The sequence below is a fragment of the Fomitopsis serialis genome (genome assembly GCF_022376445.1).
Source record: "Fomitopsis serialis strain Sig1Antser10 chromosome Unknown B0H18scaffold_30, whole genome shotgun sequence".
In the NCBI taxonomy this organism is placed as follows: domain Eukaryota; kingdom Fungi; phylum Basidiomycota; class Agaricomycetes; order Polyporales; family Fomitopsidaceae; genus Fomitopsis; species Fomitopsis serialis.
This window is the reverse complement of record NW_025954990.1, coordinates 64,929-91,188: the sequence shown is the minus strand read 5'-3', so window position 1 is coordinate 91,188 and position 26,260 is coordinate 64,929. Positions and strand designations below refer to the sequence as shown.

Here is a 26,260-nt window from a genome sequence, read left to right as displayed (position 1 = left end):
GAGTGAAGGAGGAATGGTATTCGGCGAACGGGCTTCCCCTCCTACACACAGCATCGGAGATGCTGTGCAGGACATCGGAGGACACCTGGCGCTCAGTGCGATGAAGGTGTCTTTTGTTTGGACATGGAATGCGAATCGGACAGTGCTTATCCGTGACTCTCCTCTGTTTCGTTCATTTACCTTATGTAACTCGTTTTGTCGTTCAATGACTACTTATATGCAGGCACTGAAATACAGTTTTTGTCAGGTTCCTATGTACTCTGCAAGAATGGACTTCGTTTCCCTGAGTGGCAGTGGCAGTGAGACGCATAGCGATGCGCTTCTGTCCGGGATTCTGTCAGCAATTCTACGAAATTTGGCTGGAATATTCGAATGACACTGCACCGGGAACAATACTTCGGAATTGGTTGTCGAACATGCAATGAACAACGCTCCTGGTTGGAGAACCGTTTCGGAGTATGTTTGAAGTCCGAAGGTATGCCGAAAATACGAAGGATATTCGACGAACATCGCCACAATTACCAAACAAGGAAATTCGTCGACCGAAAATATAACATCTTCGTCAATCTTTTGGATCCCAAATGTGCTCCGAAACGGTTCTCCACAAGGAGTGGTTTCCGTTGCATGTTCGACAGTCGACTCGGAAGTGCTGTTCCCGGTGCTGGAAGCCTGGGACATGGACTAAGCCCATTCTCAGATTAGATCTGATGTAAGATCATGATTTTGATGGGATTGGGCGCCTCTGGCTCAGCTCCAGTTTGCTTCCAGCATTCACGTTGTCCAGGACCACATTTCCCCCATCCACGCCCCGGGCCTGGACTCCCCTTCGCCATGGTCAACGACGAACGCCGACGCACGAAGTCCATAGTTAGACTATGATCCACGCTGTCATCGTGGGAGACAGAAGATTGAAGCAGCACTCGATCACAGCGTGCGCAGTGCTCGTGCCGGTGAGCTCGTCCGACTGGAAGTTAACTGCGTACGTGCTTTCGTGCGGAAGTTGGTACTCTCTAGGTGGACAGAGAGAGGTCCGACGCTTGCGTGGTCATAGCTAGCATTGCAAACAACCTCCGAGTTTCAAGCCGTTGGCAGTCGCCTGCAGTCGCCCCAAGCCACGTGTCAAACGTACGCCCGTGGACACAATTGCGCCGCTATGAAGGCATCCCACTTGTTTCACAACCTCAAGCAGCAAGTGCCATGGCGAGGGTTGCCTCCATCTAAGCAGTGTGCTGCGTCTATCGAGGAGGGAAGGGTGCGGTAGAAGTATGTGTGTTCAGGCTAATGTGGCATGTTTTAGCTTGTACGATTCCGCTACGCCTCACTTGCGCGTGCCTTCAAGCTCTACAGCCTGGGTCCTGATATGCGTAGTCTACGTACAGTCCTCATGAAAAGTCACGGCGCTGGTTCGTGCTACGCTCTCCATCTCGACTGCAAACGGTTTTGACATATTCGATAACAGGCGGCGATCCTGGGCACGGAAAGTCGTTGGGCCTCCATCTCAGTTCGCGAAGCTCACTCGAGTCTCAAAGATTGGACCGGAGGTTGCTTGCAGTATGGTTTATCGTGTATGGCCGCCAGTGATACTGATTGCTGCGCCTTTGGGATCGTACCCATGTGTCGTCATACCCTCGGCGCACTGTAGGTCGCCAGGACCGCTCATGCAGCAGATATATGTGCGATGGATACGCCTCGTCGGCAGGTCCTCTTCACGATCTCAAAGAAAAAGGCCCCTCCGCGGCGCTCTCACATGCGGTATTGAAACATCGGCGCATGGGAAAGTTATCGACATCATGTGTCCCCAGATGCGGCTTAACTAGCCTTCGCTGTCATTGCCTTCTGCTCCCATGTCAGAGGTCCTCCTATCTCGGCCACGATAACGTCAAATCGTAGCTGCAGCCGCGGAATATTAGTCTTCATCGAGCGCGGATCGCTGCGGAAATTAGCCTTCTATGTCCGAGCTGCCAATTGCGCAATTCTGGACCTGGATATGTCTGCCGAGTCGTTTGCGAAGACGGACCGAAGCAGGCACCCGGACTCAAAGTCGCTTCATATCTTCTGTTGACGGTCAACGTTCTCATCGGTGATCCACGCTCCGTCGCAGTGACGGCAGACCCTCGGGCGGTTTGTCGAATATAGTATCCCATGTGGGCTTCGTGCCTTCGAGCCGCGGAGTCAATACCATAGTAAATCGGAATATGACGTTGTGCTTTCCCGTCACAGACGTACGACCGGTTCGCTGTGCAGGCTAGTATTCTGACCACTTCTCTAGGTCCATCTGCGCACTCATGTGCTCCTCCACGAGGTAATTGATATTGTGTGGCCGTAAGATCAGATATGCTGACTACGTTATCGTCTGAGCAGCGTAGGTTTTAAAATTTTACGATGGCGCGCGAGGACCACAGACCACCCACCCCGTGATGCTCGAAGATGCATATATAGCGGGCGCATCTTTGCTCTAGAGCCCAACCCCTCCTCCCTTTCGTTGTACGAGGGACTTCCCGTCGTTTTCCCCCTTGTTCTCTTTCGTTTCTCTTCACCCTATACTTTATATTAGACCTTTAATTCACCTTTCCGTCTTCATCTCTCTCTCCGGCACCGCGCTCAGCTCCGACCAGTTCAATGTCTGCGTATAACTTCCAACAGTACGGATATTACAACTAGTACGTATCCTGCATTCGCGGGGTCGTTGCGGCACGTCTGACCGACATCACAGTGGAGTGGCAGGAGATGCCAACGGTGGCCCGAGCTATCCCTATCAGGGGTATCAACCCGCTGCGCCGGTAGCTCCTCCGCCCCTCGTCTTCTGCAGATGGGGACAGTGCAATGTCCCGCTCGACGACGTCAGCGGCCCGGGCATCAAACGTCACCTTCAGCAGTACCACGCCGCCGACATGCCGCCGAGGAGCGCCTCTGGGCAGCCACTGGGGAGCTCAGAGTGTCGGTGGAACGAGGGTCACGGTGCGGGCACCTGCCAGACAGAGTGCCGGAGTGCCGTCGCACACGGGAGACACATCTCGACGGTGCACCTCGGGCACGGCAGGAAGATCTGCCAGTACTGCCGCAAGAACTTCAGTCGGAAGGACGCGTTGAAGCGGCACCAAGAGCAGTACTGCCCTGTTTTGCAGGGGTACGTGGCTTGAGGTTGCTTGGCCGCTTCATGCCTATGTGAGTAGTCTTTCGAGCAGACGTGGGTGGCATTCGCTGAACTCCAATAGACACCCTCCTAGCACCGGATGCTAGCGCGCAAGTTCGTCCAGGAGACGGCTGCTGCGCAAGGGAGCCCTCGATGATCACTCTCGCATGCTCATAGACCACGCAAACGGCCGTGGCTCGGCACGCACTTCCATACATTAAATTATTCCTATCTCACATCGCTTGATGACCTATCCTACCCTCCACATCGTACACCCAACATTCATTTCACAATACCCACTTTTTAATCGTCGACAATTTGCTGTATACCTCTATGAACCCTATGTAGCCTTGCATCTGTACATTATGACACTTTTTACTGTACGTTCCCAACATTTATCCCCGACAGATCGGGAGTTTGTTCTATTGCCATGCTGGTGTGTCGCGCGCGAAAGGCTGCAGGTCGTCCACATCTCACAGCTTGAGATGTCATAGTCTTCCTTGGACCACTGGTATGTCGTTCGTTCCGGGACATGTACTGCGAACCCCAGTGCCAGTGGACATCGCACCTGTCCGGGTCGCCGTGTAGTATGCTGTGCTGTCTGTATTGCATTGCCTTCAGTGCCTTCACCTTCGCAGCATCTCGAGACGGGAAGAATGGTTTCCTCGGAGGGCTGTGCAATGAATAGGTGGTGTCTTCAGCGGTCACTGAGCGTGCTGCTGGCAGTACGAAAGCAGGGCAGTGCTAGTACGGATCATACATATTCATATATTCGTCGAGGAGTCGTTCAATACAAGCACATCAAGATCGTGACTGAATATGGGTTATATCGTTTCCAAACATCGATATCCATGAGAACGGGATTAAGGAGGGCGCGTCTACGCGCGTGAAGCACAGCTCCACCGTTACGAAACAAGAAATGCCAGTTCCAAGCTGTTCAACATGCTGGGTCGTCAGACCCGCTGGCGACCGCGACGGAAAGGCTAATTGTCGAGGCATGATTAGCACAGGATAGCCATACTCTCGTATATCGTGCTCACTTCATTTGGAGAAGGGGCGGGGGCGACATCCGATTTACACTGGGAGATTGGCCACGCGGCACGACGCCTGGATGTGCCTGTTCAGCGCATCCTTCCGGCTCATATGCATCCCGCAGTGCGGGCAGTTCTCCGCAGACGACTTGAGATGAACCGTGGCGATGTGCCTGGTAAGCGTGACCTCATTGGCGTAATGCTTTTGGCAGGGAGTCCCGTCTTCGGCCATCCACTTGCATACGCACGGCATTCCCTTTTTCATGTCGCCTTCATGGAACCCGTGAAGATGTCGCTTCATGCCGCCTGCGGAACCGTCGTCGAGGGAAATACCGCAGTGGCCCCAGCGGCAAGGGACGGTGAACACGCCGGGCGGAGGTTTCAAATTCGGAGCTGTCGCAGGGTGACAGGGATCTGGCGCGTTATGACCGCTGCGAAAGCTGGTAAGCGGGTCTACCTGGGCAGAGCGGCTGGAAGGATTGTAGTTGCGTTGGGAATGAGGCCTACGTCTCATCAATACCATAACCGTGGACCGTCTGGACAGGATCACTCACGATCCATCGTCGCTGGCAGAAACTAAAGTGGAACGATCGTTGATCACGGCACCCCCGTAGACAGGTGCACTGATATTTTGAATTAGACGACATCGACTATGAGATCGCACCGCCGGACACGTACTGTGATGCCAAGGCTTGTACACTTCGCTGAGCATAACGAGGGTCGCCCCTTCGTTGGACGGTTCTCGTATCACCGCCAGGACGAGAGGGTGAAAAGCAGGCGTTGGCGCGATCTTGAGGCATAATGAACGTGAGCTAGGACGACAGGAGTGTGACCGACCGGGGAAAGGGAAGGACGAACGACATCTGGTGGCGCATGGGTATATATCCAGACTACCATGAGGCCATGTCACAATGCGCATATTCTGTATCAATTTGGGGTGAAACCCATGTCACCCCATTCAGTAGGACCCTTCCGTGGGTTTGACTCGCCCAGTAGCGTATGGCCTCGTTGGGCGCGACTGCCCAGTGAGAATAGAAGGCGCGGCGGGCGCGCACTTCTTTGGTCCCAGTGGCTGTCCTTAACTTGCATGTTAGTCCGCAGCATTGAGCGTGACGCGGGCCAGGAAACTGGACAGACTTCACTAACGAATGCCCGCGAAGAGAGAATATTCGCACAGCCGACGGATGCCAGCTGGAAGCTGGGAGCACCGCCATTCGACCTGAATAGTTGTCTTGCATACCTTGCATAGGCCAGCGTAGAGACTCGAAGACCGCAGGCTAGCGGAGGTCGGTACTTGACTCGGGACATGTAAACGAAGCGCCTTCGCAGGTTCCCCGGCACGACATGACGTCCGCGGGCTTCCCATTCATGTATAGCCACTGCACTACACACGATATCGGAGCCAGAACGTTCGATATCAATCTCAATCGTTCTAAGCTTCCGCTTGCGGAAGCCGCATCGGGAGAACCGAGCCATTCGAGACTTAATGTCGCCGTGGCTCCCAATGAAGCAGCGTTTGACTGTGAGACGTGACGCGTGAACGCTTGAACGCGTGAACGCTTGAACGCGTGAACGTTTGGAACATAGCCGTCCAGGCGTCTGCGCATTGTCCGCCCATATTGCAGTATGCTTTCCTGGTTGAGGAAAACACAGTTGAGTCTTGGAGCGTACAGGTACAGTCCATTTGCTTCAGGCGAAACTTACAGCTTTAAAAGATCGCCATACTCGACTCCTTCGCCATCAGATTGAAGAGACAATTGTACATTTTTCACGAGTATCTGAGAAGATTTGGCGAGCTCGTGCGATTCCTTCGACAGTATCTTGGGCAAGTAGATGGGGAGGCCAGCGTTGCTCAAACAATCCTGCATCATCCTGTCGTGGCAGCAGCAGGGACTAGCTACATAGTATAGGCCGACTGGGACCCAGATTGGGAGGTTTTGCGGGGAGACCGGCTATTGCCGAATCTAGATAAGCGCCTGAGTACTGCTAACGTTCGTCGTTTGCTGTCGTTCTCATCTGCCTACTTATCATGATTTTGCTACTCATTCTTGCATCTGAGCTGTTGGTCGTCCTCTAAGTCAGCAACCCGAAGGTCGATAGATGTGATGCGGTCGAGGACCCGCGCGCAAGATCACATCATGATGCATGACCTACGAGGGCCATTTGTCAACCACCTCCACTTCAGCCTCAACCGACTCGAGCAGCGTTCAAGCATTCTTTTCTTCTCTCAAATGATGAGTGTAATCTTATACAGGCCTGAATGTTCTTTCCATGTATACAACCTTCAGACGTGGCGTCTTGCTCATCTTCACCCATCAAACGACCACCCCGACAACATCGTATCGACGACATACTTCCGGACTCTGTTTGTGATGATCCGGTCTTGTCGCAGTCAAACATAAAACGCTTGTGAAGTGATTACTGTCTGTTTCAAGCCCAGGACGCACCTTTCGTTCAAGAGCGGCATCGCTTCTAGGTTCCCAGGCTGCAGGCCACGGCAGGGTGACATCAGAATTGTTGATCAAGAGCTAGGTACTTACTCCAAGGCTGGAGGACCACTTACACACTTTAAAGCTGCCTCGTAAGCTGCGGCGTAAGCTCGTATCACAGGCTGTGATACGAGCTTACAGGCAGGCTTACTCTAATTTTGAGCTCCCCTACTAGTAGTAAGTGTTGTCTCGTCAATCCATCATCTGTATCCGGCGCCACCACAACGATCTGCAGATAAACTACTAGCCAAGTTCACTCTGAACAATGAAACAAGCATACGGCCGCGCCGACTGGTAACTGTGCTCCGTTCAGGCCAGCGATAGTTGTATTTTCTCGAGGAGTGAGTCCAGAGTGAGGCGTGAGGCTTAGGACGACACAGCCTAGGTTGTCGGGTAAGTAACCCACAAAGCGTTGTCCTCGGTTTAACGCTGATCATCACATCCCTAAAGTCATACAATCAGAGCGCAGCCAATGCACAGGCAAGTTGATTCGCCATGTCTCTGAACGTCGTCAATACTGTGTCTAGATCTTCTGTCAAGGTAGACTGCCGGCCTTGACAGTCATCGACGCCGCAGCAGATTGGCGCAACGACGAGCCGGCGAATCGCGTCGTGCAGACTGACGCTGCTCACTCATACGGATGCTTCCTTACCCCTACAGTCAATGTGATCCTTCTACTTTAGTAGATAATCCCAGCTCGATACAGGGGACAGAGAACATGGTTGGAATGACGGGTACAGTGTTTTGCCCGTTACTTTCATTTTTCTCCACATACTGAACCCTGCGACTGGATATGGCAGAGTCAATGCACTATTCATCGAAGAAGTGCCACAGCTACATACCAATCAAATCACGTCGTGCGGTTCTTGAGCGCTGTACGGGAACCGAATTATATTGGTCATCGACATACTCTCTAGTAAGTGATCTCATTCCTTATATTCACTGCTGAGAACTAATGCAATCGCGAGTGTTTTGGGAGCTGTGGGGCAATGTGCTAGCGTGGTCAAGCATCGATCTGTCGTGTTGCTACCTTGCTAAGCCTCAAGCCGTTATCATTATGCAGTATCAGGCTGCTGCGACTCGGTCTCAACGTTTCCGCCTCCATATCCATCCATGGGTAAGGTTGGATGGATAAACACCAATATGTTTATACCAGCCGACCAGCTCTCTTGATGACCGCGCCAGGAAGGCGAACGGTGGGCTTTGTCCCGATTTTAGGGGGAACATAACCACAGCAGCAGCTAGGTCATTGGCGCAATTCTTTCGATGCGCATAGGCACAATGCTAGCTGAGCGCCGGAGAAGCGTAGCTGTCGCATGAGGTGTTGACAGTGCGGTTCTGTCCCTACATCTTTGTCTTGTGCCAGTGGAGGGAGTCGCCACTCTACTTCGTCGCACCTGTCGCATCCCTTGTTCCATCGTACCTCTGCCAGTCTGCGTGCGCCCCTGTCTATTTTCGCTCGTGTGGTCATTTGCATTTTACACTGATTCGCACCAAAAGATCGTCAGGTAGCCGTTGAAATACACAGTCTTACTCCAAGGCGGATTTCCTATTCTTCGACGACGAGATCCAGACCTGCTCCAAGTAGAACTGTCGCAGCCACCCCGGCTGTCATAATGCAGTCAACTCGGTGCGTCTCGCTCAGTGATAGTGCGACCGAGGTGAGGGACGCATTTCTACCGGATAGATCACTCACTGTCAGGGACGACTCACTGTCAGGGACGGTAGGACGAAGCCGCCGACCTGAGATGCATCGGATGAGGATGTCGGCGATACGCTCACGATAGGTGCACTGCACACAAACGCCCACCACAAAGGAAGATGCGGATACAATGCACAGGACGCCTACACTGGAAAGTCTGCTGTCGAAAAGCAGCATTCGAAAGCATATACAACTTGATCCAAGCAGGCGAGCGTCTTCGGGTCCTACTTATATATGTTGGCCCTCCCGAGCAGCCTATTCACGCAGCGCCAAAACGCGAAGAAGTTCGCATTCCATTCACCAGTCCACTCTGCGGCATAATCAACCCACCGTTATTCCTCATGGACACTCGGGACCGAGACGGTCGAAGTGCGGACACCTCCCGTCCTTTCACGTCTGATCCTACCGATGCGACAGCCCGTCGCTTTGTCGCTACCGAGTACGGAGAAATGAGACACCCTGTGTCATACAGTGCACCGCAAGTTCCATGCATGAGTCCCTACTTGCCAGGGTAAGCGCGGGTCAACATATATCTGGACGTGGTCTAAGTCTAAGTGGTTTCTGCCTTTGTCTTCAGAAGCCCACCAACTGCGCCACTGGCGCCCGTTGCGGCATATCTGCCGGCGACAGACTCGTAAGTCTTGTCCAAAGGTTTTCGGCGACGTACCCATCTAACCTGTCCCGCATAGTCATAACTTAACGCAATACGGAGAGATCACGGCATACGATGACTCATTCTACGGACAGTAAGTCCATACATTTCGCTGGCTCATGTCACCTTATACTCGAGTAGAGCTCTGTGGTTGACTCTTGTCATTTTTAGCGACCAGTGCTCCACAACTCAAGTAGACGATCTCGAATGGAATTACACAGAGCTCAGGTAACACTCCGTGACCTACTACAGTTCGGCCTAAACTCATCACGCGCTATTCAGATATCATGAGCATTACGCTCCCTCTCTGGACATGACGTTGTCGTCAGATAGCCTGCTATGCGTAGCAGGGCATGCATACGGAGAAGCCGGCGTCATGTATGATCAATTTCCACACGGGTCAACAAGTTGGGACACTGGTGCCACCAATGTTGACGGCCGCATGCCCATCTTAGCTGGAGCGCCTATGGACCACCAAACTCCTTGGGGCAGCTCGACTACTTGGTGCTACTGTGCCACCTGTCGCAACTTCGAGGAGACATCGATCCACCCAAGTGTCGGTGTGCCAAACTACCACTACTATTCCGCGGATCAGAACAACTATGTCGACTCAGAGCCACCAACGCCGCCTCCCGCTGGCTCGGAACTCCGGATTCCACCCATCTGCCGGTGGGAGGGATGCAACGTCCTGCTGGACGACTCCAGTCCGTCCGGGGTGAAGCGTCACCTGTACGATTGCCACGACATCACCCGCGCTGACTGCGCGAGTGGCGCGCGAGGACACTGCAAGTGGGAGATCGACGGCGCCGAACGGTGCGGGCGCGCGCTGGACCTGAGCAGCTTTGCGAAACACGTCGCGTCCGTGCACCTCAAGAGTACGCAGAGGAGATGCGAGGACTGTCGGTGCATGATCGGGCGCGCGGATTCGCTCACTCGCCATCAGCGCGACCACTGCGCTGCGAGGCGCGATTGGCAACTTGAAGGCTGGGTCTGACGCACCTGTGTATATGGGTGTCTGTGTTCTGTACCAGTGGAAATGATCTAGGGGGCTTATTCCGAATTGTGGTATCAGGGAGCTATGCACGCGCTACAAAAATCTGTACAGCACAAGGTTGGTACAAGGCGAGGATACCCTATGTACGCATTGACAGTTGGGGTGAACGATGGTATCATGATACAACTCTCATGGCGACTGTCAATCGAGGGCCATACTGCTACACAATCTTTCGTCCGTCCGAGTACGTATGACACAGATAGACCGTCCGACAACCACAACCTGATTTCAATGACCGGGGCCGCACGAAACTGATCATCGCCGTCTACGCCGAACTGACTGTCATGTCAGGATTCCGCCTATCCGAGTCTTGCATAGCCTTCAGACAGCGAAAGACCACATGGACACCTTCGCGCACTACCGCCTGATCCTCGTCAATGACCCTCGACAACAAATTGGAAATCTTGTCGGGGTGCCATCGCAGCAAAGACGCGCGGATGCGCTCGCGCTTCGTAACTGTGTTCTTCCTCACTCGCAATGGTCCGAGCAGAAATTCCTCTATCGCGGCGGGAGCCAGCTCGTCCACGGCCTTGGGGAAAACAGGCAGAGGCCAAGGGATATGCGTGAACGTAACGGGGTCGGTGGTCGCGAGGAGGGCGCGCCATCGCGTCTCGTAGCTGTCCCACAACTTCGTAAGTCGTGTGTCTTCGTCCAAGATTCGGACCTCCTCGCGTAGTTGCTCCGTGCGCACCTTGTCGAGGCGCCCATTCGCATCACGCAGAGAACCGCCGCTGCGCACCCAGTCCATCTCGCCGATGAGGGCCTCGGCGCGTTCCTGCGCCCGACGCTTTTCGCGTTGTTGGGCATCCCGCCGGAGTTTTTCCTGCCAGGCCTCTTCCTTCAGACGCTCCTGCCGCTCAGCCTCGACTGCGCGCGCAGCTCGTTCTTCGCGCTCATGCGCTGTTTGTGGGTCCTCGTTGACCGTGAAGGTGAAGACGACGCGTCCATCTGGAGTTACGGTAGGCGGGAACGCGAAGTAGCCCTTTGTCCGAGGGACAGACGACCTTGCCGCCGTCGTTTTCGAGAGGTCATTAGTGTCGACAGCGTGATTATGGTTCATAGACATAGAGGCAAGAAGTAAAGGTGTGGTGGTTGGATGCCCGGCGCGCGTCACTTGCTGTGGCGCGCATTTCTTGATCTGAACTCCGAGTCGGATTTGTATGTCTTCTGATACTGTACGTATGAGCTGGAGTTTAGCTTGGGGCTTTGTCCATCGCTATTAGCGCTGTATTGAAAGTATTGGCATTTATCTACACTATTATGAACACCAAGATGGAGCCCGATATTCCTCAGTGGTAGCAACGTTTGAATTGCCATACTTAAGCGGTACCGGTACTTAACGTTCACGCAGCGTGTAAACAATCTCGGCTTCTTTGTAATGGGGTGTATACGGCTATTGTATGATCAGGACATACTACAGAACCCTCTGTAACATGTTAAACTTAACTTCTTCGTCACTTGCACTTGCAAAAAGTGCCCCAGGCAGTTCGGTTAGCGTCTCCTTCCTCTTTAGGTAGCATTGTGGCTCGAACAGGTATTACATAATAGTTCAACTCCTCTCAATTTTGAGTCGACATGTGTCAATCTAAAGCACTCAGAGCAGTCGTGAATTGGGATGGCTATATAAGACGCAATCCCTCCTAACCACCCGGATTCCCACCTTGATCTCAACCTCCATCTCGCCGAGGAACACCCATTTTCTCCTTCTCTCTCTGAGTCTCTTTACAGACTCTTGTTTAGGAAGCGCGGTCCCAGATGAGCTTATGTAATCCCCTGCGCATGCAACTGCGAGTCTGGGATTGAGCGGAGACGCTGGAAGGCTCGCAGTTTTCCGACTCCGCCAGGAAGTGCTTGTTCACAGTCGTCGACTCGGTGCGAGTGGAAGGCCATGGCGTCGGGTCAGTCGTCTGGCCATATGAGCGCGTCCTACTATCGCGAGCAGACTGACTTCTTTTCAAGCGTTCACCACACCAATGTCGTGCAATCCAAGGACGAAACCGATGTCGCTTCGCAAGGCAGCGCACTGTCGCACCCAGTCGGCCCGCCACGGTATTGTACCGTGAAGGGATGCACGGTCATTCTCTTGTCAGATTACTTGCACAAGATGTGCGAAGCCTGTCGGGGTCGCCATCGCATCTACGCCATGACGAAACGCGCGAAACGCAAGATGGAGAAGGCCGCCTTGGGCTCGCAGGGCGCACAGCCTGTCGTATGGATGCCTCCGGACGACGCGGACGACGGCGAAGAGGATGGACGAGACGCTCCGCAAACAGCACACTCAGAGGAGGCTGAAAAGCGCACCGACGTGAGCGATACCGTGTACCCTAATCCGCGATCTCTAAACGCATTCTCGTGTCCAGGCTACCGAGCCCTACCGCTTTCCTCCCGAATCTTGGGACCACACCGCCATTGACCCGGCATTGTTTTCGCAGGAGTCTGCGCTTGCTGGCGCGCTCACACTCCCTGGTTCATCCGATCCACCCATGCGGGCCCCGACCAACGTTCGACAGCAAGGCTCTCCATCCCTATCGGATGGGTCCCCAAGCTCTGCTCCCTTCTCACATCATCTGTCTCCGATGAACCTTCAGACTGGCATGCAGATCCCCCTAGCGACGTTGAGTACCGCGATATTCGATCATCCATCTGATGGGCAGGATGAGTCGACTCCTCCTCGACTCTGTTCAATCAAAGGCTGCAAGGCCCTCGTGGCTGGCAGCTCATTCTTCAAGATGTGCGAGCCATGCAGGGACCGCTACCGCAACTACGGGATCACCAAACGCGCCAAATGGAAGCACGAGAAGCGGATAGCCGTCGCTGAACTGCAACAAGTGCGCGACGATGAGGACCAACACAGAGCCCAGGTAGGGCTACCTGTCAGTCGCACATTTCCACACATGATCTGGCGTCCGTGTGCTCATTTCTGTCTACACAGCCGCTGCCGGATCTGACCGAGTCTGAATGGCACGAATGGCAAGCTGACGGGACGACCCGCATGCAGACGCCCCAGGGCGCAGATATCGATGACGACGCGGGTCCGAGTGCGCCCCGCCCTGCCCGGATGTGCACCGTCTCGCATTGCCGCGAGATACTACCCAGTGACTACCAGTATCTCCGGTGCGATCGGCACCGTCTGCAGAACAGGCATCACAGCAAGCTCAAGCGCGTGCGTGATAAGGAGGTCAAGGCCGCCGCCTTCAATCACTGGATGGTCTCCGTCGGTCACAACGAAAACGAAGCGTCGCCAGAGTCTGTGCTCGATGGCGGGTCGGAACTAGACGAGGAGCCTGGCGCTTCGTATGATAATGAGGGCACACCCGGGACTGGCTTCCCGCCTGCTGCGCGAGGAATGCGACGGACGAACCATGTTTGCTCTATCAAAGCTTGTTTCAATCTACTGGCGCCGACGAACCCATGGCGGATGTGTGATGTCTGTCGGGCGAGGGACCGGGCGCATCGCCGGGAAAAGGCTCTGAGAGATAGCGGGGTGATCACCACTCCGCCGCCGCGGGCGCCCCGGAAGTCGAAGGATGCTGGGGAATCTTCAGCTGATGGAGCCGGTCAAGAGCCAGTTGGAGGCGATGGGCAGACGACCGGCGGGACAGGCGGCGACCCACCGAAGAAGCCCAAGAAGAAGAAGAAAAAGAAGAAGGTGGCTGAACCAGTCGCTGTTCAGCCTGAATCCGGTGGAACTGGTGCTGCATCCGAGGTGGAGCAACAAGCAAGTGATGTAAACTTGTCACCGGGCGAATCGCAGGCCGCAGGATTGGTGTTCATGGCGCCGTTGCTGCCACCTAAGGTATGTTCTGAGATGAACGGGATAGAGTGGTCTCTCACTGTCATGATGCCATCTGGTTACGAAGTCCCCACCTCCGTCAATCGTCCAACAAGCTCCGCCATCAGAGTCATCCGCGGACCCTCTGCCGCTCGCCGATGTGCTGCCTACAGAGGTCGTGCCTCCCGCTGCGAGCCCTCTTCCAGCGGCTGTTGCATCCACGCGCCCTTTTCAGATCGTCTCAGCTGAGGAGATAGCTTCAAAATCTGCTCAGGTTGAGAGCACCGCTGCGGCTCCCCGGAAGAAGCGGAAGGTCCAGAACAGTACAGCTAGCACGTCCAATGCTCCTGTGCAAATCAACGCTGAGGCATCGACTAGTACCGCTGGCGTTCTGGCTTCTGCGCCTTCTGCCCCGGTGCTTCCACCGCCAATTCAACCTGCACCTCCAGCCATACATGAAGTGCATCCGCTCCCACCATATCCTATCGATGCACCTCCGCCTGCCGCTCCGTACCCTCCATACTATGTGCCCCCGTACGGCATGCAACCATACGGCGGTCAACCCCCGTACCCGTATAGCCATTATGGTCCGCATTACCAGTATCCTCCGCCGCCCTATGGATATCAGCCGCCGTACGCACCCTACTCACAGCCTTACGCATATCCGCCCCTGCCACCGTACGCCCAACCACCGTACGGACCTCCACCATATCCTACGAATGCCTCGCCGCCACCCCCAGTGCAAGGAACGTATTCCGTCTCCGCGGATTTCGTCTCTCGCACAGACTATGCAGCAGAGTCACAGAACGTACGGCAACAGGGCGCCACATCGAATGGGGGTCCGCCCGCACCGCACTATGCGACGTTCTCCGCGAAGACCGGCGAGCCGCACAATCGAGCATCGTCTATACCGTCGGCCTTGCGGCGCAAGCGTCCCCTGGAGGGCGAGGGCATGTTCTTTGCAGGCAAGCAGCCGGCCCCGAGTACTAGCAGCTCGGTTGATCAGCCAACTTCGCCGCCGGTGCGGAGTCCGGCGGTTCCACCTGCCGACGGTGAGGTTGCTGCTGACGTGTCGAACAAATCGAGTGGTCTGCATGATATCGATGCAGCAGTCCAAGCGGTGCGTCCCAGACGAACGCGAACTAGACATCATCACTAATTGGGGGTCGTCCAGCAGATGTGTAGCAACCAGAAGTGTCACCGACCGCTATCTGCCAACCACAATGGCAGCCTTTGCATACGGTGCAAGGAGCGTCTAAGGAAACGCTCTGAGAAGGCGAAGCAGCGCTTCAAGCTTGAGCCGCGCAAGCTTGCTGGCAAAGCCTCCGATCGACGCAGTCTTGAGAAGGGTGGAGTCGGGCATACGCTTGACGTTGAAGGTGGCATGTTAGGTACGTGATGTAGCAAGCGCAACGACAATGATCCAGTAATACGATCAGCCAGAGGAACATCACAAGTAGCGCGTTGCGTACTTCGCTAGTTACGGGCCTATCTCTTAAGATTAATGTTGTCCAGCCGCAAACCTCAAACGGCTGCACTCGATATCATCATCGCCGCTGTGAACCAGGCAGTTGTGGCCTGGGGATTGAAATTTTGAGGTCGTCATGCCTCTCCGCACGCAGAAGGTCGGCCTATCATTCATGTGTAGGATTGGCTCATTGAGCACGTCGCTGGCGACCTGGTCTCTCGATTAGTTTATATATGCATCTGATGTCGTTCAAATATTCTTTCCGCTCCGCTGGGCATACCCACACGTGCCCTTCAAAGTACTTCGCATCACCTCAAGTGCGAAATGTCACATCTTTTCAACATGTGGGACTCCCACCAGGTCGTGTGCGTAGGCATCACACAGGTGTAGTACCAATACCGCTGCTCATGGTCATCGAGCTTTGACAGCTAACGTGTTTTCAGCCTAGCTCTAAATGGGCATTGTTATATTCGCTCAAGCTAAGCACAACAACGCGATGGGTCAAGACATATCAATGCCATACATCCCATATTCCGGCATCTAGCCTTAGTTATCTCCAATCGGGGTGTTACATACCGGATGTGAGTGTTCTGTTTATACGGCCGGCATTTTGACGAACTGTTCTTCGGACTTGCTGCCGCAACGCAGGTTTTTGACTCGGAGAGTCCGGTTCATCATCTGCCGCGGGGGTGTTCTCTGAACGAGCCTTATATGGAGAGCCTTCTGTTGTGGAGGGTGTCGTGAGGGCCGTTAGGCCCTTGCGTTGGGGTGTTTGCCCGGTAGCTCCTGGTACCGCCAAAGATCCCCTCATCGCAGCTGCAGCTTCATCCATGTGCAGTGTGAGGCTTTTTTTGAGCATGTCACGGATGTACTCGATCTCCTGAAAGAGGACGACATATCATTGATATCATGTTGCAACAAGCGGGGTCTGGCTCTTACCTCGGGTGACGGTTCCCGAACCTGGGCATTCTCACCACTGTCAAACCAACTCGGCTGCTGAACCATTTCCAGGCCAAGCTCGGTTCCCAAGGTCTTCATCGGTTCATAGATTGCATGCAGAAATTCTTTGCTGAGTGTAAGATCATCACCGAGGGCATCGTTACTGAACTTCAAGTTAACCGCACAAGCATTTAGCTGCTTGACGTCAGGCAAGGAGATCCGTACTTCATCACGAGCACGTTGGATAGCTTCGCTGGCCTGATTGAAAGCGAGATTTTCATCCAACAACCTCACTCCAGAAGGCCCTGCCGGTGTCACAGGAAGGACGGCATCCGTGTTACCGGGATGGGGAGTGGTAGGAGGGCGCGACTGTACCGCCGGCGGGCGTTTGAACTCAAAAGCTGAGAAGTATATACCACATATAAGCAAATAAGGTATCTTGCTGATATGGGGATATTGATCTAGGATAGCAATTGCTGTTTCGTGCAATTGAGGAAGATATGTCTTGATGTTCATGTAAGCTTGTGTTTGAGCGTCTTTATCCCACCAGTTGACGCCTTGCTCGAGAGCCAGACGCTTCAACTCCCAACAGTCAACAGGATATTCTGTCCTAGTGACATCTTGAACGGCGGCGTCGGAACTGGGACCGACTTGAAGATTGTCGTTCGTGCCGAACAAGAGCGTGCGGGCGAAGTCAGGTATCCGGTGTTCCCTGCCTATCCCACTACCGGTCCTTGATTGACCCGAGCCAGGAGCACTTCCTGTGCCGCCAAAGAGGGCCTGAGGAGTTACAATGATTGGATGTCCAGGATACTTGATAGTTGCTGTTGAAGTCGAAATGATACTGCCGTATAGGCCGTACAATGGAGATTCCTGGACGGGCTCTTTCAAAATGTGCCTTATAATGATGGACATATCCTTATTGAATGAATCCTCCTCGGTGACAATATGCTGGTTGAATTCATAACATGATCAGTTCAGCAGTGATGTCACGGGAGACGATAGTAACGAGATGCCTGTGGAAACGGCATTGTCACAGATAATAGAACAATGCCCAAGCCCTCGTCAGACGCTGAAACTCGAAGGCGTGTTACTTAACAGCCCAGGTCACAGTGCAATGACTCAACCGTGAGGTCAGACGATACTACTAAGATAGTAGCAGCCGGGCTCGACAGAAGACTCCAATGATGGATCATAGTACCGCTGCATACACTGAGCCATTCCGAGTCAGGAGTCACAGTGTCTACGGCACATTCAACGGCAAGATAATGGTGACTCACTCGTTTGGAGTTCCAAAGCACAGCAGGCTCCTGCTGACGAGACTGAGAGTCGGTCATAATAGTGAAGATGACGGTAATATTTTCGGATCGGATGTGTATCGATGTTGAGAAGGCCCGTGGATGTGAGAGGTCGTTGGACTGGCACGGCTACCAGAACCTCATTTTATACCCAAGACCTGTTGTCTTAGATTAGCATAAAACACACCGTGGATTACGCAAGAGAGTGGCAAAATTCTGCCCGAAAACCAGAGATTGTGGCACTACGTCACGGTGCACAACAGACTGATCGGAACAACTCTGCCAGGGACATGTGGCAATTGTTTCTAGTTTGCTGATATAACGAGCGACAATAGGTGAGCTTCTGAGACACAATTATATCCCGCGATGCTGCACACACTCAACATCAAGCAGTTGTGCAGGTCTTGTCACTGATGGCACGGCACCGCCACCTTCAACTCTGGTACCCACACGGCCTGTCTACTAGTCAACTACTTAAAAGCTTCGTAAGCATCCAGGCCTTCCACCGACTGGGCCCCTCATCTAAACGTTAATTGTATACAGACATCTCGGAGGTTTGAGCTATCATCATCATAGGTGGTGTACTACAGTGGCACTGAGAATATCTCTTTTGTGTCAATAACGGAGACCAGCTGCAGACGGAGACTATGTGGCGCTACTGTTCGCGCCACACTGGTGTCGTAGATCTTAGATCTCACACGCCCGCTATATATCATACGCGCAGTTGAGATGTTGAGGGTGCAAACTATCAACGACTCGTCCGCTCTCCAAGCACCACTCCTGTCGCATATCTCGTCCACATATCATCGCCCCATTCGACTACGTTCAAGTGTCATCGTACATCCCCTGACATACACACACTTGCTACCTGCTTGCTTCATCGTTGTTGCGTCAATATCATGTCGCGCAGCCTCTCTCAAGACGACCTCGTGGGCGAAGACATCTGTCGTGACATGCAGGAACTCCAAATTGCGGATTCCGAGTCGGACCCGACGCCCTTGAACCTTGTAAATAAATTTCGAGCTGCCATTGGCACATCTCTGACGTGTCTATCGTAGCACGAGGAAGAACAAGAACAAGATGCAATGTCGTTGATCGTCATGCCGACTGAAACAAAGCTCATGTCCTCCCGTCAAAAGTATTACGGTTGGGCGTTTGGCCTTCATACCCCGTTGCAGTATCTGCGGAAAACGGATGCGATCCTTAACCTCTCGACCATGCCCTGGCAAGCCCTTCGTACATATTTCGAGGGTCGGGAGAAAATCCATTACCGCGATCTGAAGGACGAAGATGTGCAGCAACAATGCGAATGGCTGGACCGATGTGCCTACAACGATATCGAGCTTTACCTCCAACAGCGTTACTGTTGTCTATTGAGCATTTTCGTCCCAGACTCAAACGAATACCCTTTTGCTATGGCAATACGAGCCATTGGCCCACAGGAGGGGTCTGATGTACACGAAAGCTTGTCCAGAATGGTCGACGAAGTGGGCAGTGCTTTGGAAGGTTTGAAAGCCAGTCAAGCAGAGTGGTGGAACGCGATCGTCTAGCGAGAAGGCTTAGGTGGGTCAGTCCTGTCACCGCGTACAGTATCTTCGCTGACTTGCGCTGTTGGTCATTTCACTGTTGACAGCTGTGTATTTCGAACTACAATGTTTTGGGCGAGCGTGTCATTGTTACGCAGTCTACCTCGACGTGGACTTGATTGATATGTTTTCCTTTCGGTTTCTTCGAGGCTTGTTCTGCTCAGGCCGTACTCGCAGTCTCTCCAGTCATGGATGGATGCTGAAGCGATCTCATCGTGTGTCATACTACAGTTGATGTTGAAAACAAAGACAAGGCGCACAAAGAGCGCTGCGTTGATCCGACCGTTGGATACTTCGAAGCACTGGCAGCCAACGGCCCATTCCGCCAGCCAAGCCGGGGACGTAGGTGCTCGAACAATACGTTCGACGCAAACCTCTGTCGGACGTCGTGAGGCTCTTCACATCAGGCTTAGTGCTAAAGCAGAGTCGACGCTTACTTAAAACTATCGTCTGAGAGGTCAACAGATCGACGAAGTAGCTAATTCGGACCGTCAGGCGACAAACAAGTGTTACCGTCTAGTCGTGTACAGAATATACTAACGAGCTCAACTCCTTAGCAAAGCCATCGGAGGACACTGTGGTCCCTCCCACGCGCAGAGTGATGAAGAGGAGCTTTTGTCATCACCAAAATAACTTGCAGGACTATCCGGTATATAAACAGCCAGTTGGACCTCGATGGGTTCATCTCGGCTCCACCTGTTGCTTCCGCTCATGCAGCTTGGACCAGAGCAACGCTCGTCATCCATCGTCGATTGTCGAGTCACAATGACTATTGAGTCAAGGGAGCAGGGACTTTTCGTTCTAGACTCTGGTCGGGGTGCCAGGCCCGGCTGCGTAGAGGCTTTCTCTAGGGCATCTGGACAATTGAACTGCAGGCTTGTGAGCGCTGTTTGCCTCATTGGGTCCTCCGGTACATCTCTGCGATCCATTGCACGAGCGGTGAGAAGCAATGAAGGGATAGCCTAGATGACGGTCACCGCATGTCCCATGATAGATTCGGGTACCTTCTTACCTGCATTTGTCCGAGCAAGGGCAGTATTGCGGCTTGCATAGATGTGTCGATGGCGACGGCGACGATCGTGATGATAGCCACTGCTGCATAGAACGCGGCCGACTCGAGAATGGTGCTGATCACAAAGGAGTAAATCCCTCGAGAGTCTCTTGTTCTCCAAATGCCCCGTAAGTTCCACGAGAATCTGAACACGCGGGCGATCATGACGGTGGGCAGCAGGACGTTGAAACAGAGTGTCACAGCGATGTAGACCAGGCCTGGCGTGGGTAATGTGCCCGTCCAGGTCATGACCAACCCTGTGAGATCATGCACAAAGTAGGATCCAGTGACTGTCATATAATGGTGAGTCGTGGATGAAGGCAGTAGTAGCGGCTGCTCAACTTGCCGATGAGACCGACGAGGATCGCACTACAGGGTACCCAGACCAGAGGTGAATGCTCGTAGATCGCACTACATCTCCAGAGCTATTGTTGCTCATCAATTCAATATTCTAGTCAAACTGCGATGACTGATGGTACCAACCAATATGGCGTCGGAAGACCAATGAAGAATGAGATAACTAAGCAAGTACCGTCAGCACCGTTACAAATGATCAGATCAAACGACTTACGCCAGCGTCACAGCAAGACTGAGGTTGTTCGCTGGAGTGTATGTTGTGAATAATCCGCCGACGTTGAGACCGCCGCTATCTCCGAAGAAGATCTTGACATCGCAAACGAGTTGCAAGATTATACTGAGAGTCGCCAATACAAACAGGAGACACGTGCATGCAAAGAATTTGCCGTGTAGGCGAGATGAGAGCGGTCGTAGAAAGTGCCTCAGAATATTAGAGAAAAAGGCTGCATGGGCGCCTGAGACACTTGACGTCAGTAAAAACTGCAGTGCGAGTACCACGACGACGGACCGTATGCCAACATTGACAAAGCCATTCCTAACATATTTGCTTCCTGGACTCGAGATGATGTGGGGGTTACGCAGGCGATGGTCATGAGGGACTAGCAGCGGTGTACCTTCGGTTAGCCCGCACACATTTGTGGCTCGACTAAATACTCCCTCAGGTTTGGACGCATACCTGAACCGTGTGCTATCATAGTACAGCAACTACTGTGAACGGGACCAGTTGATTCGCGCAGGCTGCTTTCCTGATGGTACGGTATTAGGTTTCCGGGGATCATGGGCTCCGTGTACAGGCGTCATACAAGTTACGGGGTTTCCGATTTCATGGGCGTTTCAGTGGCACTGTCATTGGCGACGCTGTGCATGTCAGTGCTTTCGAATTCGAAATGGACGGGTTAGCAGAGGCGCACTATAACGGAGCATACGAAGACTTTCGCGATATGCTGGCGCCAAAGCCATATTCAGACGAGTACATCCAAAGTACATCGACCTATTGCTGCTGTATATCTTCGACCGAGCTACGTACACGGTCCAGCCACATATCCAATATCGCCAACTGCATACCAGAATCATGGCCATGTCCATCAGCTGTTGCACTATCTGGAGACCGCTGCTTTAGGATCAGAGCTGCCACGGTAGGATATCAGCACCTCACCGTCAGCCCATCGGCTCAACTGGGCCTTCAGGGGATCCACCAGCGTGCGCACGGCATTTCGCAAGTTGTCCTTGTCTCGGATCCCAGTCTGCACGCGACGATACGTGTCAATCGGTCATTTACTAGAGCAACACCACACATACCCGATTTCGGACGTCTCTCAAGAGAAGAACGTAGTATAAGGATAAACATTCGACTAGCCTCAAGGGTTCTTTGGTGTCGAGGAACTCATCTGGCTCCAATGTATTCCCAGGTGTGAACAAATCGGGTGGGTCTGGACGCAAGATGATAGGTCCAAAGGCTTTCAGGAACGCTGGTGACGCGAACATGTTCCTCTGAGTCTCGGCGGATCCTGGTGGTGTTGCGAGCGCTTCGAGCAGCGCTTCCTTCACCAGACCGATGGCAGCTATGCGCATTTGTGGCGACGAGTCTGAGTCTGTCAGAAGGCCTTGCAGGAGTTGTACCCGGACGGCAGAAGTCGAAAGTGCGAGTGCAGCGGAAAGGACGCGGAACGTGTAGTGGCGTATACCGGGATCCGGGTGGACGCTAGCTAGAGGGGGCAGGACGTGCGCAAGTGGGACAATAAGGTCCGGAGGGAATTCGTAACGCGGAGCTTGCGAGACAAGAGGGACAATGGCGTTGATGAGCACTGACAGCACCTCGTCTAGAGCCATGTTCGCCTGAAGGGACATGAGGATTACAGGGAAGAACGAAGTCAGGACTTGCGTGTTGAATGTGTAGTTTGGCGAGTGCGCTAGGAGCATTAAGGTTCCCAGTGAGGGCTGGGTGATGCAGTTCTGAACTGTCAATCCGACGGTTGTCATGGCTGCCTGTTGCTGGAATGAAGTCAAACTCTCTCGTGCTATAATCTCATACGCACCCAGATGGCACCTATGATATCTTCCTCTACCGTCGCATCCTTGTCGCGTGAGGGGATCACTAATCGCGGATATTGCAGCTCGAAGGCGTGTTGCGCAAGAGAGCCATTCGTGCTGTTCGAGCACAACTCGAGGGTCGAGATGACAAACGGAAGTAAGACATCCTAGACGGTGACATCAGCGGGGCAATCCCGCGTAGTGGAGAGAAGCCCGCGTACTGCAATATCCTTTCGCTCTTCCGCGTCAATCCTGACGTCGAGGTTGACCCATCGCGTGATCTCCTCCATGAATTGACGTGTCGAGTCGAGGACCTTACGGCCTATGGAGCCGCCAGCGCTATGCATAGATCCAGACATTACTGACTGAAGCTCGGCTAGCAGAGGCTGGATTTGCTGCGCCGGTGACTTCTTTCGCCTAGGCAAACGTGGTATGGCTGCCCCAGTTGAGACATCTGAGGTAAGTGAATCGAGTGGAGCACCAACCTAGTGAGTATACGGCCAAGACCCGAACAAGTTGACGAACTAGCCACAGCTCGTCGTCAGCAGCTTCATCCGACTCTTGGTCCATCTCCAAGTGTTCCAAGATTTCTTGCGTAGCCATGATAGCTTCTTTGGCACTGCACTCTCGGCTAATAAGTCGTATGAACTCATCGGCACCGTTCTCCGGACAAGGAATAAGAAGCGGAAGCATGGTTAGAGGTTCCTATCTTGCTTGCATTAGTGAGGTGAACAATAGGGACGTATGCGACGCACCAGTGAAGCTGCGAGATCGGATTTCTGGATCGCTTGAACCAGCTGTTCAAGCGTAGGATGCGCATTCCCTTCGCGAACAGCGGAGGTTACCAAGATTGTGAGGGCAACGCTGGGATCCTGTGTCCTGCTGTTATGAGCAAATGCCGGAGCGCGGTGTCCATTGGTCTCTACCTCGTCCAGCGGTTCACCCCCGAGATCCAGTTCTTGCTGCAATTTGGCTATTGCAGACTCGGAGTTCGCCATGATGTACTGCCACTGCTTCAAGTTCTGCACGACAGTGCGATCTCAGTGCCAGTGCACTACTCGTTCAAATACTTGTGGATTGATATGCGTTCTAGAACGAGGGCAACGAGGTGAGGATCAGGCAAGAGCAAACCACTTGTTGAGGGACACTGTTTGTCGGATGGTGCGTTGAGTCGAGGACGAGGAGGAGGCGATCAATGGTCTATTAGATGTGCTTGTATTGAACTGTTACATCGAACATAAGCACGTGTATCATGAACGTATGCCGGCGTTTGTGGGATCACTGATGAATGTAAGCAAGGATAAGTATCGTCACTGATCAACTGTTCACACGCCAACGTCGCGGCATGTAAGTACAGTATCGCCACTTACTCTCGCCTTCAGCGTATACCCTCGCCGACTCACTCTTGTTGCACCCTACCTTGAGCAATTATGGCTGCTGCAGCTGTTCACCCTATTCAGCGTCCGCTGAAGGGCTCGCGGATCTCGTCGTTTTACCCTGTGAAGGACATTCCACCAATTTCGGCGCTCGACAGCGCGTTCCAGCTGCAGGAGTACATCTCGTTGCTCATTCGAAAAGACGTGCATGACGTCGACTCCATCGTGTCAATACCAGGAAAAGGCAAGCAGCGGGAGGGAAGCGACAGCGAGGGCGCGAAGGGCGACGATGCAGAGAACGCAGAGAGCAAGGAAGTGACGGTGGACGAGGCGTGCTGGATCTACGAACAGCTGCGGTATGGCTTCGAGCCCTCTTTTGCACGCGTGTAGACTCACGACAACATGGCAGGCGACTTGCGCAGGATCTCTCTCACCCGCTCATCACGATGCTGCAGCAGGAATGCACGCGTCAGACGTGTCCCGAGATGAAGGCTGGAGAGTGGTTGTACCTCTGCGTTGCTCACGGCACTGAAGGCGCAATGGAGGTAAGGGACAATTCTTGACAACAGCCAAAAACTAATATCAAGGGTATAGCAATGCTGCGCCATCGACTATATCTTGCACACGCTCGACAGCGCGACCTCGCTCCTCAACTCCCCGCGTAACTTCCCGTCCCGCCTCTCTATCCCCGCACCTTCGCACCGGCACTTCTCGTCTCTCGCCCGCCGACTCGGACGAATCTTCGCGCACGCGTACTTCCATCACCGCGCCGCCTTCGCGCAGGCCGAGGCAGAGAGCGCGCTCTATGCGCGCTTCCTCGCGCTCACTTCGCGTTTCGACCTCGTCCCAGCCGAGTTCCTCGTCATCCCGCCCGGTATCGTCGGCTATGAGGAGCACGACGGCCCAGACGAGTACCCGCGCAGCATGCTCGGTGCCGCGCTTGACCCGCGCCGTGAGCGGGAGCGCGGCCGTGAGGACGAGCCGCGCGGCGTGCTGCACGTAGACGCGCTCGGGGAGTCGTTGTCTGGAGGCGACGAGCGGCGCGAGCCAAGCCCGCGGAAGATGGGTAGGAGCAGGACGGACACGATGGTGCACAGCGAGATGGCCAGTGTCGTGGAGGAGCTTGGGCGCGCCGCCGCTGCCGAAGGTGAGGCAGAGGGATCCAGAGAACGCGTGCCTACGATCCGCGCGAGTGACGTGCAAAAGAAGGCAGAGGAGCAACCGGAGACTCAGACGGCGGAAGAGTCGGAACCCGCGATCGAGACGGACCCTCCTGTTGAGACGGAAGATACTGCTGAAGAAGATACCCAAGCCCAATCGAGCGACATTGCTGAACAGGTTGAGGTAGGTCTTCGATCAGTTCATGTGTAGGGGCTTTGTCTGATTTGTGATTCAGGTCGAACCCGAGACAGCCTCAGAAGATATTGCGCAGCCGGCTGAAGAAGTCCCTCCCACAGAGGAAGCTGATATCGCGTCAGCTGAAACTGCTCCCACCGACGAGTCTGATATTGCGTCGACCGAAACTGCTCCCGCCGACGAGTCTGCCGAGCAGCACGAGGAAACGCCCTCAGAAACACAGCCCGAGCCAACTTCGGAGGCGGAGCAGGTCGCGCAAGAGGCGACCGAGACCGAGGAGGAGACGACGGCGAACGCAGAAGAGCTAGTTGCAGACGTCGTCGCTGAACCCGAGGCCGCTGCTGAAACAAGGGGCGACGAAGAGCTAGAGCCCCTGCTGGCGGACGAGGAGGCCCAGCACGAGCCACCTGTCGAAGCGTCTGAGGCGGCGCCCGCTGAGGAGGCGTCTGCTGAGGAGGCGGCTGAGGTAGAACAGGTGCAGGCCGACCTTGTGGAAGAGGTGCCGTCGGAGGCTTCCCAGGAGACGACGGAGACCGAAGAAGACGCGGTCACTGTTGCGGGAGAAGAGGTGACCGATGTGCATCCCACGACGGACACCGCGGATAGCGAGGAGGCTTGACGGCCCCTCCCGTATGTTGCTACTTCGGACTGATTATTCGAGACGCGTTTATTGAGCCTCTGCTTGACAAGGTTCTCCTGAACGTCAAAGACCTCTACCAGTACGAGGCATTGTGAAGAATTACAATGCGTCATTCAAGACTGCAAGGTGGGATTTCGAGTATGGTACTAGGCCACGATAAAGCATCGCGGGCCGCTGACCATCTCCCGGGAAAGCGACGAAGATGGCGACATGTCGAGTTCCGATCTTCTTCACCACTCCTGCCTAAGAGGGTCCAAGCACTCAGCCTAAAGAGGATGACCATTGCCAACACGACCGAAGAAACGTGAGAGCGCTATGAGATCGC

General features: G+C 53.9%; 10 protein-coding genes across 10 annotated transcripts; 5 read left to right on the top strand and 5 right to left on the bottom strand.

Moving 5' to 3' along the window:
• Window positions 1-2,619: 2,619 nt before the first annotated feature.
• On the top strand, window positions 2,620-3,681 carry B0H18DRAFT_1165511 (uncharacterized protein; the record flags this gene model as incomplete). Its single annotated transcript, XM_048035846.1, has 4 exons — window positions 2,620-2,660; window positions 2,714-3,127; window positions 3,174-3,187; window positions 3,241-3,681. 4 exons carry the CDS (start codon window positions 2,620-2,622, stop codon window positions 3,288-3,290), a joined length of 519 nt encoding a protein of 172 aa, XP_047893771.1. The 3' UTR covers window positions 3,291-3,681.
• Window positions 3,682-3,822: 141 nt separating this feature from the next.
• On the bottom strand, window positions 3,823-5,073 carry B0H18DRAFT_1005167 (uncharacterized protein). The gene is made up of 4 exons (XM_048028546.1): window positions 4,933-5,073; window positions 4,719-4,787; window positions 4,174-4,667; window positions 3,823-4,116 (listed from the first exon to the last, which is right to left on the bottom strand). Exons 1-3 carry the CDS (start codon window positions 4,962-4,964, stop codon window positions 4,208-4,210), a joined length of 561 nt encoding a protein of 186 aa, XP_047893770.1. The 5' UTR covers window positions 4,965-5,073; the 3' UTR covers window positions 3,823-4,116; window positions 4,174-4,207.
• Window positions 5,074-8,846: 3,773 nt separating this feature from the next.
• B0H18DRAFT_1118775 (uncharacterized protein) lies at window positions 8,847-10,001 on the top strand (the record flags this gene model as incomplete). The annotated part of the gene is made up of 5 exons (XM_048033841.1): window positions 8,847-8,866; window positions 8,933-8,989; window positions 9,045-9,101; window positions 9,179-9,235; window positions 9,290-10,001. 5 exons carry the CDS (start codon window positions 8,847-8,849, stop codon window positions 9,999-10,001), a joined length of 903 nt encoding a protein of 300 aa, XP_047893769.1.
• A 67-nt stretch (window positions 10,002-10,068) lies between these two features.
• On the bottom strand, window positions 10,069-11,133 carry B0H18DRAFT_1005162 (uncharacterized protein). Its single transcript, XM_048028545.1, has one exon. The coding sequence runs from the start codon at window positions 11,125-11,127 to the stop codon at window positions 10,327-10,329; it is 801 nt and encodes a 266-aa protein (XP_047893768.1). The 5' UTR covers window positions 11,128-11,133; the 3' UTR covers window positions 10,069-10,326.
• An 816-nt stretch (window positions 11,134-11,949) lies between these two features.
• On the top strand, window positions 11,950-15,232 carry B0H18DRAFT_1005159 (uncharacterized protein; the record flags this gene model as incomplete). Its single annotated transcript, XM_048028544.1, has 5 exons — window positions 11,950-12,366; window positions 12,422-12,934; window positions 12,994-13,857; window positions 13,922-14,953; window positions 15,011-15,232. The coding sequence occupies 5 exons, from the start codon at window positions 11,950-11,952 to the stop codon at window positions 15,230-15,232; spliced, it is 3,048 nt and encodes a 1,015-aa protein (XP_047893767.1).
• Window positions 15,233-15,797: 565 nt separating this feature from the next.
• On the bottom strand, window positions 15,798-17,647 carry B0H18DRAFT_330243 (uncharacterized protein). The gene is made up of 3 exons (XM_048037628.1): window positions 17,521-17,647; window positions 16,241-17,191; window positions 15,798-16,181 (listed from the first exon to the last, which is right to left on the bottom strand). Exons 1-3 carry the CDS (start codon window positions 17,575-17,577, stop codon window positions 15,870-15,872), a joined length of 1,320 nt encoding a protein of 439 aa, XP_047893766.1. The 5' UTR covers window positions 17,578-17,647; the 3' UTR covers window positions 15,798-15,869.
• Window positions 17,648-18,210: 563 nt separating this feature from the next.
• Window positions 18,211-19,406, top strand: B0H18DRAFT_1005151 (uncharacterized protein). Its single transcript, XM_048028543.1, has 3 exons — window positions 18,211-18,545; window positions 18,597-19,105; window positions 19,172-19,406. Exons 1-2 carry the CDS (start codon window positions 18,438-18,440, stop codon window positions 19,086-19,088), a joined length of 600 nt encoding a protein of 199 aa, XP_047893765.1. The 5' UTR covers window positions 18,211-18,437; the 3' UTR covers window positions 19,089-19,105; window positions 19,172-19,406.
• A 29-nt stretch (window positions 19,407-19,435) lies between these two features.
• Window positions 19,436-21,134, bottom strand: B0H18DRAFT_1005149 (uncharacterized protein). The gene is made up of 7 exons (XM_048028542.1): window positions 21,041-21,134; window positions 20,747-20,987; window positions 20,659-20,695; window positions 20,522-20,600; window positions 20,137-20,465; window positions 19,562-20,086; window positions 19,436-19,500 (listed from the first exon to the last, which is right to left on the bottom strand). Exons 1-6 carry the CDS (start codon window positions 21,123-21,125, stop codon window positions 19,670-19,672), a joined length of 1,188 nt encoding a protein of 395 aa, XP_047893764.1. The 5' UTR covers window positions 21,126-21,134; the 3' UTR covers window positions 19,436-19,500; window positions 19,562-19,669.
• A 129-nt stretch (window positions 21,135-21,263) lies between these two features.
• B0H18DRAFT_1005143 (uncharacterized protein) lies at window positions 21,264-23,736 on the bottom strand. The gene is made up of 9 exons (XM_048028541.1): window positions 23,490-23,736; window positions 23,319-23,442; window positions 23,049-23,268; window positions 22,785-22,999; window positions 22,569-22,730; window positions 21,832-22,518; window positions 21,689-21,776; window positions 21,444-21,633; window positions 21,264-21,375 (listed from the first exon to the last, which is right to left on the bottom strand). The coding sequence occupies exons 3-8, from the start codon at window positions 23,254-23,256 to the stop codon at window positions 21,524-21,526; spliced, it is 1,470 nt and encodes a 489-aa protein (XP_047893763.1). The 5' UTR covers window positions 23,257-23,268; window positions 23,319-23,442; window positions 23,490-23,736; the 3' UTR covers window positions 21,264-21,375; window positions 21,444-21,523.
• Window positions 23,737-23,993: 257 nt separating this feature from the next.
• Window positions 23,994-25,914, top strand: B0H18DRAFT_1118769 (Mob1/phocein; the record flags this gene model as incomplete). Its single annotated transcript, XM_048033840.1, has 4 exons — window positions 23,994-24,295; window positions 24,349-24,484; window positions 24,534-25,283; window positions 25,336-25,914. 4 exons carry the CDS (start codon window positions 23,994-23,996, stop codon window positions 25,912-25,914), a joined length of 1,767 nt encoding a protein of 588 aa, XP_047893762.1.
• Between the last annotated feature and the right edge of the window lie 346 nt (window positions 25,915-26,260).